The sequence below is a fragment of the Macadamia integrifolia genome, unplaced genomic scaffold, assembly GCF_013358625.1.
Source record: "Macadamia integrifolia cultivar HAES 741 unplaced genomic scaffold, SCU_Mint_v3 scaffold2632, whole genome shotgun sequence".
In the NCBI taxonomy this organism is placed as follows: domain Eukaryota; kingdom Viridiplantae; phylum Streptophyta; class Magnoliopsida; order Proteales; family Proteaceae; genus Macadamia; species Macadamia integrifolia.
Genome location: NW_024868846.1, coordinates 35,334 through 49,555, shown reverse-complemented (window position 1 = coordinate 49,555; position 14,222 = coordinate 35,334). Strand labels below are relative to the sequence as shown.

The 14,222-nt window shown below is 37.4% G+C and overlaps 1 protein-coding gene across 1 annotated transcript in view; it reads right to left on the bottom strand.

Annotated features, from left to right (window-relative positions):
* The window catches only part of LOC122066918 (carbon catabolite repressor protein 4 homolog 4-like), a 16,842-nt gene extending 3,319 nt beyond the window's left edge, over window positions 1-13,523 (bottom strand). Inside the window, exons 1-5 of the mRNA XM_042630747.1 lie at window positions 13,341-13,523; window positions 12,392-12,468; window positions 12,033-12,130; window positions 11,251-11,291; window positions 5,617-5,666 (exon numbers count right to left, since the gene is read on the bottom strand). Coding sequence (XP_042486681.1) covers window positions 5,617-5,666; window positions 11,251-11,291; window positions 12,033-12,130; window positions 12,392-12,468; window positions 13,341-13,472 — 398 coding nt within the window. The 5' untranslated portion in view covers window positions 13,473-13,523. The remainder of the gene's footprint in view (window positions 1-5,616; window positions 5,667-11,250; window positions 11,292-12,032; window positions 12,131-12,391; window positions 12,469-13,340) is intronic.
* Window positions 13,524-14,222: the final 699 nt, after the last annotated feature.

Genomic DNA, 14,222 nt, shown 5'->3' with positions numbered 1-14,222 from the left:
ATGAGCAACGGTCACAATTATTAAAATCTTATACCTGAAATTTCATTGCATGACTGAAAGATAACTTGCTAGATAGGATGACTATGGTGGTCTGCTTTGGGATCAGAGCTGTGGCTAAACTTGCACTCAAAACTCAGTTCAACTGTAACAATCATAAAATTTCCCATCTGACCCTTCATTGCATGCAGACCTGATGATCCTAATTGTCTGAATCAAAATCAGACTGCATGCTTAGCACACAGATTTTTACTAGACCAACAGTCATGGTCATGAAAATCATTTGTTGGACCCTTCATCACTTGAATGAAATATTGATTGTAAGATGGTTGGTTCTGATGGACTGATCTCAGATCAGACTGTACCATCTTTTTTTGTCATCATTTATATGTTATATGAATGGTTGAGACCAAAACGGTTGAAAATACTCAACAACAACTCAGCCTTTCCCAAGTAAATGGGATCGGCTACATGGATCCACCAAAGTAAAAGATAAAAAAAGAAAAAGAAAGGGGAAAAGACAAAAAATAGGGTAAATATTTAGTAGCTTACATTCAAATTTTTTTTTTTGTTAGATACTGATGGGGACATCAAAGTGTACAGGCGCAAGAAGAAGAAGAAGCAACCATCTTTGTGGCTGGAAGAATAGAAAGAAGAAGATCTTGCGGGCCCCAAGCTCAATCCAGATTTTAGAAGATCTTAGAAGATTTCAGAAGATCTTGTGGGTCCCAAGATCGATCCAGATTTTTAGAAGATCTTGGAAGATTTTATGGACCCCACCAAATCTTATTTGGTCCCAAGATCGATCCAGATTTTTAGAAGATCTTGAAAGATTTTGTGGACCCCACCAAATCTTATTTGATTCTAGTACTTTGCTTTAAATCTAGTGATATTTGATTGTCTTACACAATTAGGGAACTAGGATTTCTTTATATTGATCTATTAGGTAGTTTTTATTTCATGCAATTGAGTTTCTAAGTATCTTTTTATTTTTGGAAATTTATTCTCTTTAAGTGTAAGGCCATTGGCCATTGTTTATTTTCAATGAATGTTAATTGAAAAGAAATCCAAGAGCAAATCCCCACCCCTCTCACGGTTCTCTCTCTCTCTCTCAATCTTGACTTTTCTCCCCTTCTCTCTCGCCTCTTTCTTCCCTTACTCTCTCGGCTCTCTCTTCTCTTAATCTTCTTGTCTCGCCTCTCTCTCTTTCTTTTCAGTCTTATTGTTTTTTTTTTCTGCTGCTGCGTTATACTGCTGCACCTGCTACTGCGTTATACTGCTGCACCTGCTGCTGCATTATTACTGTTGCACCTGCTGTTGTGTTATTACTGCTGCACCTGCTGCCTTACCCCACTGCTGCTGCAACATAATTCTGCCGGTACAAAACTGCTCTGCTGCAACTGCTGCCTCTACCTCACTGCTGCTGCTACGTACTACTGCCGTTACAATACTGCTGCCGCTGCACACTGCTGCCTTTACATCACTGCTGCTACTCTCTCTACAATTGGTTGGGTGTATCTTCTTCGACAAAAAGTGGACTACAACCTCTTTATTTTGGAGAATCTGGATTTCTTCTTCTCTCCTCAGATCTGAATAGCAGTATGGTAAAGTACTAAACTAAATCCTCCCCACCTCCCTTAATCCCTATTATATATATTGCAACCCATTAACGTTGAAGTCTGCCTTTGCCCTTTGTTTATGCCTATTTTATCGATTGTTGCATATCTAAGTTGGGTGTCTAGATGGATTTGTGCTGAACCTAATATTCATATGTCGTTTGTTCCCTTCCCCATGTCCCCACTTGAAACTTGAGTAAGAATTTATGTGTTTTTCTGTCTAGATTAATGTTGCTTTTGGCTACTTTGTTTATTAGTCTCGCTTTATCTTGCATGCTTAATCGTGTTTGCTGAAATTCTTTGTTCTTATTTACCTACGCCCCTTGAGTTAACCTACCTAGTTAGTTAATCTTGTAGGAGACCTAGTCATCTAGGAACCCCCCTACATCAGATACCATAGACCGACCTACAACTTCACAAGTCTAATTTAATATTTTGCTTTTAAATGATTTTCTTGAAACAAATTAATTTTGAAAAAAAAAAGGGGGGGGGGTGTTAATATACATTGGTTGGACGGTTGGAGTATCAATTTTACATATGTTAGACATCATTGGCTGAAAGAAGAAAAATGGTAGAATGTTGTGCATTAGAGAAAACATCTCTACGACTCTACCACACCTACAATACAACAAAAAGATGTCTACACGTGTTAGGTAAGGACTACGACAATGTATATCAATACAATACGGTTACCACCCCTCCTCCCTAACATTCAGCCTCCCCCCCCACACACACACACACATGGCTCTGCACATGACACCATTACGTGGTGGTGCCATCATGTGGCACCAAGGCGCACAAAGCATAGGAGCATGGCAGAAAAACCCTCGCACGTACCAGTTATCGAACACCAGACCTACTAGCTCTAATATCATGCCACAACCACTTATCCCAAAAGCTCAGGCTATTAGATAAGGACTACAATATGTATAAGAACACTACACTACTACCCAACAATAGTAAGAGGATCAAACTTATTTAACTTAATCGGAAGTTCTGCAACCCCCCACCCCAAAACTAATAATAATAATAATAATAAGGGATAATTCCAGTGGCCTCCCCTGCAGTTTATCCTAATATTAGAACCATCCCCAGTAAAATTGACAATTACACTGTAACCCCTTCAGTTGACAATGTTAAGTTTAACTGATAAAATAGAAAAGAGAGACAATTATACCCTTTGCACTAAAAGATCTAATAACCCTTTTCTTACAGTCTCATCAAAATTGCTTTTCAACAGAGACAGCAGTGGCACTAGTAGTATTGTTGGATGGTTGGCCACTTCAGATGACCATTCTCAGCCTTCTTGACTCCTTCAGGTTTTTCTCCCTAGGTTGCAAGGACACCTTCTAATCCCTCATAACCACTTTGCCCCCTTCTCTTCTTCTTTATTGTTTACGAAGACCTAGGCTGCGTTTGGTAACGTTTTAAAAAAACGTTTCTGGAGTTTTTTCGTTCTATGGGATCGAAAAAAAGGAATAAAGCATTTTGGTGCATTTATGGTGCGTTTTGTTTTTTTTTTGGAACAAAAAGTGAAAAAAAAAAAGGGCAAAAAAAAAAGGGAAAAAAAAAGAGTATTTACGGAATGACAAAAGGTAGTTCTGTCGTTCCAGTTTCGTTCAAAAAAAAAAATGACATTTTGACACAGAAACTGAAATTTCCGTTTTTGACACGAAACATCGTTTTTGGAACAGAAACGTTACCAAACCCAACCCTAATCTGATATCCATCACCGGATTCCTCATATCATTTCCATCTCCATCTTCTTCTGAACCATAGCAACCATAGCAATCCACCGACCTCCATAAACAAGAACTCACCTCTGCTCCTTTATCTCCTTCTTCTTTCTATTTCATTCTTCACTCATGATACCCTAACTACAACAATTGATTCCTTCTTCATCTCCTTCCCGATCATGGTCACACTTTCCCTCGATCTCCATCTCTATCTCTGACTCAAAGTGATGAATCTTCAAGATTCAACCAGAAAACAATTTGCTGCACTTCTGCAATTCGATCTCCCGGGTAGGATATCTCAATCTCCATCTCTCCTACATGTTTTTCTCCGCAACCATCTCCAATCTCTTGAGAAGTAATAACAACAACCACCACCATCGACCTCCCTATTTTTTTCTAGATCTCCTATCAGAGGGGAAAAAAAAAACCAATCGAGACCATCTCCCATTCGCCTTTCGGAAGAAAATTAATCCAAATAAAGAAAAAGGGGTGTTTCTTCTAATGAAGCCTTTTGGGGATTCACTGAACAAAGGACAGTGGATATCCATGGTTTGCAGTGGAAGGTTGTATGTCGAAGGACACATGGTAGGTAGGGTTCTTCGGTTGGGAAGAAGAAAAGGGGTATTTTGGGCTTGGGTTTGGGGTTGAAGGGTATGATAGGAAGTTCACAACCCTGTAAGGGTATTTTGGTCTTTAAAAAAGTATCAAACAAGCCACATCACAGCATGACAGTTTCTCACTAACAGAGTTGGTACATAGTCAAAAGTAGGTGGGGCAGTGTAATTGTCAATTTAATGGGGGATGGTTCTGATATTAGGGTAAACTGCAAGGGAGGCCACTAAAATTATCCCATCTTGTAGAATGTAGGCGCCGCTGGCATGTCTTGTGTTCAAGTCCCCCCCTCCCCCAAAAGCGCGCGCACACACACCAAAAGAGAAACTGGCCCAATATTTGGCCTATGGACTCTCATTAGGAACGGATCCAAAAAAAATCGTCTCTATTGGTAGCTTAGTATCAACCACATTATAGAAACCTTGAACCTTTCAAACAAATCCCTTAAGCATTACTTTAGGCTATGAGATTTTTCTTCCAATTACATAGTTCTCCTAAGGCCCTATCTCCTAAGAAAGGAAAACATTACGGCACTTGCTTGTGAACTTCCTCCTCCCAGTCCCAATGCAAAAACACACTTCCATACCAAAACTAACGAAGTGATAGCCTAAATTGGCTGCCAAAGATTGGATGATCCAGAAAATTTTCAACTTTACTACTGGAGCAAAGTTCTCCTAATAATCAAGAACTTAGGTTTGGATGGGTACCAGTGGATAAAAACGCCTCCCTTATCTTTCCAAAGTCAAACCAAATCCAAATCTAAACCTCCTTCCAACATCTAGCTGGCAGATTCCGTATGTCATGGGTTTTCTTCCCAAGCCTTCCCCTATTTCAAATTCCTGTGCAATTATTTCTGGACACAAACTGTTGTAGAAAAAGAAAACCTTACTTTTTCTTACATTAGTAACAGAAAGGTCCACTGTTAACCTGAACCAAACAATAAAACATTCTAATTCCTATTCTCCTACATAAAATCGTCTCAGCATCTAAGCTTGTACACGGGCATCCTCATCAAAACCTCCCACTCTTCCATAGTTGCTTATTAATCTACCTTTTGTAACTTCTATGGACACTTTCAATTATTGTGTCAGAGATTATCGTCTTGCAGTACGAAACCCTTTTCACAAACTTCCTTTCTTTCTAGGAGATTGCCTGAGAAAATTCCATCTTCATGTCTCAATGCATTCTTTCTCTAATTCATCGTCCATTTGGCTCAGGAAAATTACACTGCAAGAGTTGCCATTGCTCCTCTTCCCTACCTACTCCACCAAGAACTCTACTGCTGGTGTACAGCAGTTTGTCGTAATATGTCCCAAGCTTTCTCTATGATGGAACCCAATAATAACTTGTGGCAGTAGAAGACTAGATCTGAGGCAAAGCACTACACAAAACGAGAGAGAGAGAGAGAGAGAGAGAGAGAGAGAGAGTGCCTTTTGGTTGTGTGCCGAAATCTGATCCCAATATCTCAATTAAGAAAAGGAAAAAATGACTGTTCTCAATATCTCAGCACCAACTATATCTGTACAGCGTACATCCATGATGTGCCAACTTTATGTGTTAGGTGGCACATCAATATCGAATGAAATTCCAAGCTCGAAATAGAATGAAATGACTAAATATGTATAAGAAAGTATACAGATGATTAGAAGTCCTACTTGAGGCAAGGTGATGGAGTGTGTGGAAAGAAAGAGCTCTTCACATAAACCTGCAGATTAAGATAACCTCAAATTAATTTTTTTCAGTTCTCAATGGAAATGATACAACTATGAAGACTATAGTTTAACAATTCTGACATTATGAAAATGTGACCACTGATCAGCTTCTTCAAATCATAACCGCTTTATAGAACTAGCATTAAGGTTATCGCTTACGGTAGGTTCCCCTAGACGCAATGACAATGTTCACTGTTAATGTCCATCTGCCGCTTGAGAGTGTCCGGACAGAAATGATAACTTATTTATGACGAGGGGTATACCCATCATTTAGACTTTTGGGGTCTGGTGAGATTAATTCAGGTGAATATTTGATTAGCTTTGGTCTTTTTGTCCTAATTGTGAGCTTGGAGTGAATCCTTTCCATGTTAAATACTTTGAATTTTAAGGGGTATTGGAATTTTGGATATGCTGTGCTTCTGTTTATTTTTGTTTCTGGAAACAGAAAAAACAGTTTTGAAGACGCATGCAATGTTTGTGAATTTGTTTTCATCATTAAAAAACAAAACTTTGTTCAGAATTTTTTCAGGAGCACCAAAGTGGCATGTGAATAGTGAAGGGGTAAAATCTTATTTGATGCACTAAACATAACGATACACACACACACACACACACACACACACACATATATATATATATATAGAGAGAGAGAGAGAGAGGAAATGTGGGGCACATTGAGAGGGTGATGATATCAAGTTATGTTGGCTGAATAGCCAGGATACAAGGTCTCTCTTCTTTTTTTTTTTTTTGGAGGGGGGTGTGGGGGCAAGAACCATTGAGCATCCTCTGCAAATGAATGTGTGAAACATAACTTGCCCCATAGAATTTCCATCAAGTGTCGCAGCTTCTCATAACATCTGATCGGTGCCAAAACAATGGCCATATCCCTATCCTTATCATTCCATTCCATTCAACTCTCTAATCCCATCATAACTTGCCCCATAGAATTTTCCATTAAGAGCAACCCAGTGCACAAGGCTCTCGCCACTGCAAGGTCTAGGAGGGGCAAATGTACGCAACCTCACCCCCTGCTTCGCAAGAGAGGCCATTCTAAATCCCTATCCTTATCATGCCCATGAATAAAAAGCAAGGTTAGAAAAAACATTTAAAAAAATAAATAAATAAAAACAAAAAAAAAAATCCAGATCATTAACATGCTGTCAACACAACATTCGAATACATTTTATGTTTTTGTTTCAAACAGAAAGCCCACACTCACACAAACGCAACTTATGTTCCTGTTTTTGCCCAAGATGAACAGAAAAACAGTCTTTCAAAAAATTGAAGTACTCTCTTACTGTTTGCAGAAGCAGTTTTCAAGTTGGCAAGTATACCCAATCTCCACATATTTCTTTTGGAACAAACAGTAAGATGATAAGGACTTGCACAAGATTCTCTGGATTGAATGCGATAAGCTGTAATCCAAAAAGGAAAGAGGGTACTAGGCCAAGGGAGAGGCCTCTATTAGTCTAACAAGTCCCCATGCTCTAAAAGTCTATACCATTTTTTATATGCACATAACTCTGGAGAAAAAGGACGGCAGCCAACTGTGGTCACTAAGACACTATTTGGTTAGAAGCAATATGTGAAATTTGCAAAAACTTTATAACATATTTCCAGTTTGCTAAAGGATCGAAACAAAAATACATGTGAAAATGAAACGAACCAAAATGAAATGTCTGAAATTGAAAATTTTATGTTGCCCCAAACCCCCCCCCCCCCCCCAAAAAAAAAAGGCAGAAACTAAATCAATCCCATTTTGAGTCAAAACAACATTAAAATGTGCAAAACATGCGAAATGTATGAAATTGGTAGGAAACCTAACTCTTTTACAAGAAATCTGGCCAAATAGGTCTCTAACTGCATTCTTTTCTCGCATACCATCAACAAGAGCAATAAAAGACTATTTGAAGAGAAATAAAGACTTGTATTTTCCACCCAAAAAAATGTTTTCATGTTTATTATTTTTTTTTCCCCCACAAACATGAAAAGAAAAAAGGAGAAAATAAAACATGAACACAATTAACTATGAAAAATTATATTTATCGAGAACAGGAAAATTATAAAAGGTAAAATATATAATAACATTATGCAACATAATAACAATATTTTTCTATATGATTGTTGAAAAATAGATAATAAAACAAAATTATATAAACATATATAGTAGGCCATGTTATAACATGGATCCATTGTTTTCAAATGAATGTGTGTGATATGCCTAGCCTATTTGTGCAAACTAACTCAATAATAAAAAGACTCAAAACCCCATGATACAATACTACATACATTTTGAAACTAGTTTTCTCTTTTTTTGGGTTTCTAATAGCTCTTAAATGTCTAACTATGTAATCCCTTGAACTTTGCTCACAAATATCAATATATTTCCCACATTTCCTCGAATTTGAAATTTTTTCCATATGTCAAGGGATTCAAGCCCATTTCACACATTTCAATGAAATATTTCGATTTCAACCAAGTTGAAAGTAGGCTTTTTTTAAGTAAATCACTCCTCCATACTGGGGAATCCCAAGGCCTTAATTGAAAATGGTCATGCCACCTCAAACGAATCTCTCGATGAGTATCATGAATCGGAGCTACCCCCAACCCAGCTCTAATATGGTCATTCCTTACTGTATCCGTCCTAGTTTTGCCACACATCCATCTCAACATCCCTATCTCTGTTATACTTAGTTTATCTATATGATGCTTCTTAACTGCCCAACATTCCGCACAATACATCATAGCGATCGACCTATAATCCTATAAATTTTCCTTTAAGCCTTAAAGGAATATGCTGATCACCATAGTGGTCATGGCGTCAAATCGATCCAAGGCGGTGGAGGGGTGGCTAATCGATTTGGCGATGAATCGCCCGTTATGGCGTTGCCATGGCGGTCAAATCACCCATGTGTCATTTTTTATTTTTCCTATTTTCTAAAGTTATTTAGTATGCTATTTTTTTACTTTCCCTATTTTCTAAAGTTATTTAGCATGCTACAAGCCTACAATATATACCCTATAACATATAAAACCAACATTAAGCAACATCAAATCATCAAAAATCAACATAGCCCTATCAAAATCACCCTGCATTTTACAAAAAATTGACCGCCTAGTAAATCAGGCGTGACCTAGCATCCATGGCGGTGCCATAGCAACGCCTATCAGCCAATGGCGACCACCATTTGTGAGTCACGTAAATCGTAGCACTGCCATGAATTTATTTTTCCGCCAGGACACCAAATCGCCGCCTTGGCGACGCCATGACAACTATGCTGATCACACAACACTCTAGATGCACCTTTCCACTTCATCCATCCTATTTTAATCTATGGGTGACATCATCCTCTATATCACCTTTTTATTCACGACAACCCATGTATCTAAGTAATCACTTTGAGGAATTTCCCTCTCATCAATATTCACCACCTCATCAACCATCCTAGTGTGACTAAAGTTACAGACCATATATTTCGTCTTAGTTCTACTTAACTTAAGACCTTTTATTCCAAGGTTGATCTCCATAGTTCCAACTTGATGTTAATTCCTGCTTTTGTCTCATCCACCAAAACAATATCATCTACAAAAAGCATACAGCAAGGAACCTCATCTTGTATGCCTCTAATTAAATTGTCCATTATAAGCACAAACAAATAAAGACTTAAGGTTGATCCTTGATGTAACCCATTTGTAATGGGTAATTCACTACCTTGACCCCCGATAGTTCTTATGATCTTTAAATATGTCTACATATTAGTTTGAACTTAAAAATTACGAAAAAGCAATAAAGAGGGAAGAAGAAGATGGTGGAGACAAGAAGAAGAGAGAGATACGTTGGGAAGGGAGAGAATATAGTAGTCAATAATACTTTGGGGGGCTAGAGGGCTCACTATGACATACCCAAAGCACCAAAAAATAAAAATTATCAAGTCTTCTTTTCTTCAAACCAAAGACAAGTATCTTGAGAAAACAAAGAGTTTTCGGAGAGGAAGGGATGAAGAGAAATGTTGGAAAGGGGAGGGAATATATCCGTTGATAATATCTTGGGAAAATAAAGAGGTTTCGGAGAGGGAGGGATGAAGAGAGATGTTGGAGGAGGAGAGAGAGGTGATGGGAGGGCATTAAACGTCTTGCTTGACGTTATCAACAGCCCGATGGATGACTATGGGTACAGTTTATAGACAGTAATTGTCGAAAATGTCAATGAGTTACCCATTTTATGAAAAATGAACCACTCTAATTATAATAAAGCATGTCGACCAGATGATGTAATGGGTTTGTGAGTATTTATGTGGGTTTTGGATTGCCTTTGAACCATGACAGAGCCCAGCTCAATTTATAATTGGGTGGACTTTTGTTGCTCCATGGTGCTTTCAAACTAATAGCTTTTAATGTAACAATTCGAACTCAGTCGATTTGTTCAATTGTGACATTATAACGTGGGCCAAACCCAGTAACAGCCATCCCGTTAGGCAAGCAGGTTTTAACGTTATGCCATAATAGGTTTTAATGTTATGTTATAACAGGTCTTAATGTAACATCAATTCGAACTCAGTCGATCTGTTCAATTGCGACCTTATAATGCAATCGCATTTTCTGCTCCAATTGCTGTTTTTGTTTCTGTATTCCTGATCGAATGGGCCAACCCAGTAACAGCCATCCCACTAGGCTGGTAGGTTCAACAATTTCCAATCACCTACTTGCAAACTTTGTGCTACATACTAGATTGAGGTTGAAAAGAAAATTTGAGAAACATAGGCGGGCTATTGGAAGATGGGAGAATGTTGGGATACACACTAATGAAAAAATGGAGACTAAAGATTGTAACTGACAAGCCCACCACCATTAAAATGGTCAACCACTCAAGAAAAAAATGAGCCAGGTACCCTCACAAACTTGATGCAGGTTGATTACATGGTGAGGAATGACATACATAGTCTAGGTCTTGTCCCAAATATGACCTCAGAAGCCTATTGGAGGGCAAGGATCCATGTAGCCGACCCCATTTAGCTGAGTTTCTCCTAACTTTCTAGGTGGTGCCTCTTTCCTCTTACTTTCATCTCTCTGCCAATTTATTTTCATCATTTCCTATTTTCTTACTGTCTTCATTTCTCCTTTTTTGTTTGGACATTAAGTTGGGATAAGGCTGAGTTTTTTGTCGTTGTTGTAGTGAGAAGCATCGACTAACACAATCATTGGTAACAGATCTAAAATAGAATCTTGGAAAGATAAATCTTATTGCCACTTCAACCTCAAGTATTTAATTATTTTTCTTCTTCCATAGATTAGATTGGAACAAATCTCATTAAAGGTACAATAAAACTACGTTACTGTAATATCTTACACGTTGGTTTGGCTACAATAAAAATAAATAAATAAATCATTGGCACAAAAATATGTAAAAGGAAGTAAAGATGTTTAAAAACAAAAGAAATCAGTACCAATCTCAAAATGGATAAATAAGCAACAACAGCACTTATTATGCTACATATCTAACTAATAAAAGAACAGCATACTGTACAGGTAACAAAATAATTAAAAAATCTCACAAATGATTTGACAAGAGTAGCATACCTGAGCCAAAATGTTATATGAGACAACACGGAATCTGAAACCTGAAACATAACATTTCAACGCACTTAGAATATATGCATCATAAGCTCCAGCATTTGTAAAACTTCTTTCCCAAATTAAATCTCACATGGTGTTCCGTACAATCTTGTGTTAGACTCTCCCTATTCGACTGAAATCTTTAATAAGAAATGTACACTAGTAAGAATGGATCATGTGAAATCATTTCTGTATTGAGAATAAGAACGAAAGTTAAGAGCAGTTATAGAGCAACTTTGTGGTTAATGAAATTTACCTAATTCAAAAAATAGATTTTTTTTTTTTTATCAGAATTTCTTCAAGTTGCAAAAGAAATTACTAAAATGAAAAAATAAACAAGAGGAGCTAAAATAAATAAAATATAACAATATCATAATAACGAATTGTAACAGGCTAAAAGCAGAACTTTCTCCAGATAAACTAGTTTGACAAGTCGTGATCACATCCCCAAAATATTTGAATGAAAGAAATGGAAAAGGTCATAAAATATTTATTAAATAAAAAAGCCACTATTGGTGCAAAAGAATACAAACAATCCAAAGCAAAACAAATAAATGATATGATTCAAATTTTTATCCAGTAGTCAGTAGATATCGGTTGCAGTTATAATAATTCAGCAATAGCAAGCTTGAGAGAGAGAGAATACCAGAGGACGATGCAGTCATGAATTTACAACTAGAATTACTCCAAAAAGTATCTATATTATGAACAAGGAAGAGTAAGCCACTATAAGAGTATGTGCATACCATCAGAGTTAACTCTTATATTATTTTCTTCATTTTCCAGAGATATGAATTTTGGACAAAGTGGCTGCTTTGGAGAGCTCATTTTGCTAATACAAATCCTGTAACAGAATTCATTAATCAATATCTAACATGAAGCATAATGGAATAGTAAAAATTCTGATTAATTTCTATAATTTTACTCAAAGAACCATCATATCCAATTGTATGAAATAATCCAAATGTGACAAAATTTTATAGGGAAAAGGCCCTCTGAGAGTAAGGCATATACTATGCCTCCCATGCGTATTATGTTATTAATTTTTTTGAAGTGGATAAAGTAATGATTAAAAGGTAAATGTGAGAGGGTGTAGAGTACCCACTTGCTCAAAGAACGCTCTCCCAAATTTATAATGGCATTCTTTAGAAAAGCACTAGCAACTAGCAAAAACAATAAAACCTTTCCAATAAAAATCAATGTTAGAGCAATTCCTACACAATAAATCAGTCTCCAAACCTCCAAATGAATGAGCATATAAACTGCAGCACCCTGAAAATTTTAAAAAGAAAAATTCCAAACAATACTAGGACCAAAAAAGAAACGGTGCCAGAGTAAAGTAGAATAACCCTCTAATAATTCTCCTCTTTTACACAGACCAGCCCATGTTAATACACCATAATAAGGTAATCATAAAAAAATTCCAGGATTGCTATAAAGCCTTCCAAATTATTGATATTCCTACCTTTAAACTCAAATAAAAGCAAAAGGAAATTTATTAGACATTCAAATTTCAAACCCGGATTGGATTTTTTTTTTTCAAAGGTTGAATGCACGGAAGGCCTCGATTCCAATTCCAGACTCTCTCTCGGTTGCAAAGCAGGGGTTCTTGTCTTGCTGACAGATGCTATATGTGTGGAGTGAGAAAGAATCTGCCACACACCACTAAGTGACCTGTATTTGGTTTGTGTTGCAGCCAGAACTGTATATCTCTACCAGTTACATTTACTCAGATTAAATTGGATGCTAGTCTCAATTGCTACTTTGCTTCTGAATAGATAGATTGGGTGTTATTAGTGTTTATCCACAGTAGGTTGACAGGAAGTGGTTCTCATCAACTGTTCAAAATCAAAACTCAACTGCGAATCTCATTGAATTGGAAACACACACACAGAAGAATAAGCAGCGAGATACATTGTCCAACTTCTTAGGATAGATATATGAAGAAACCCTAGGAATAAAGCCTAAAAATTTCTGAGAGAAATGCTTCCAAGAAAAGAGGCTTGATTCATATCGACCGAAAATAAAATGATAAAATTCGTATAGATCAATACCTTCGAACAGGGAAAGCGAAGAGGCGGGGAAGTAGGGGGAAAGCCTTTAGCATCAGTGTAGCTATCATTTAAACAACACAAAACTTGAAAACTATCGTGTAAGTGGCTCGGATGACGGCCGTTTATATTCATATAATGGAATCTGAGAGGGCAGCGGAACAATAGCCAATCACTAAGTGAATCAAACGATGATAGCCGTTTGATCTTTAGACGGCAATATTGGTGCTTACACAGGTTAGATTCGAATATGGATCCCTCCCCTGCAAGTAAATCTCACACCGTCACCGCCCAGGTGGTCACCAAACTCACCACAGGCCCCACGAGCCCCAGCCGCAAGCCCAATAGGGTCTGAGCTGGGCTTTTCACCTCCCAGGCTAAGGTCAGGATAGAGATTTTCAGGCCCAAGGTATGTTCCGCTATCAGGTGGAGCTGAGTCCAGCTTGGACTGGCCCTATGAAAATATGGTTAGCCCCTTAAATGACAAAAATAGCGGTGTATAATAACAGCACAATTCAACCTTATCCTAACTAAATGGGATCAGCTATATAGATCTGTGTGTGTGTATATATATATATATATATATTATAAAAAAAAATCTAGGATATCCCACTTACAAACAATCAGCGTTCAGATCTTTGTCTCTTAGGCAACTCTGTTAGATCACATACTAAGATAAAGATGTATCTTTTGTATGTCTCTTCTAACCAACTCATCAATGGTCATTTTTTGTCTGCCCTTAGCCTTTGTTAGTTCCATCCATCTGAATCTAATCACTATTCCAAGGGCCTCCTTTAGACATATCCAAATCATCATGACAACATTCTTTGAGCTTATTTTGAATTATAGCAACTCTGAAATCAGCTCTAACCCGATCATTCTTCA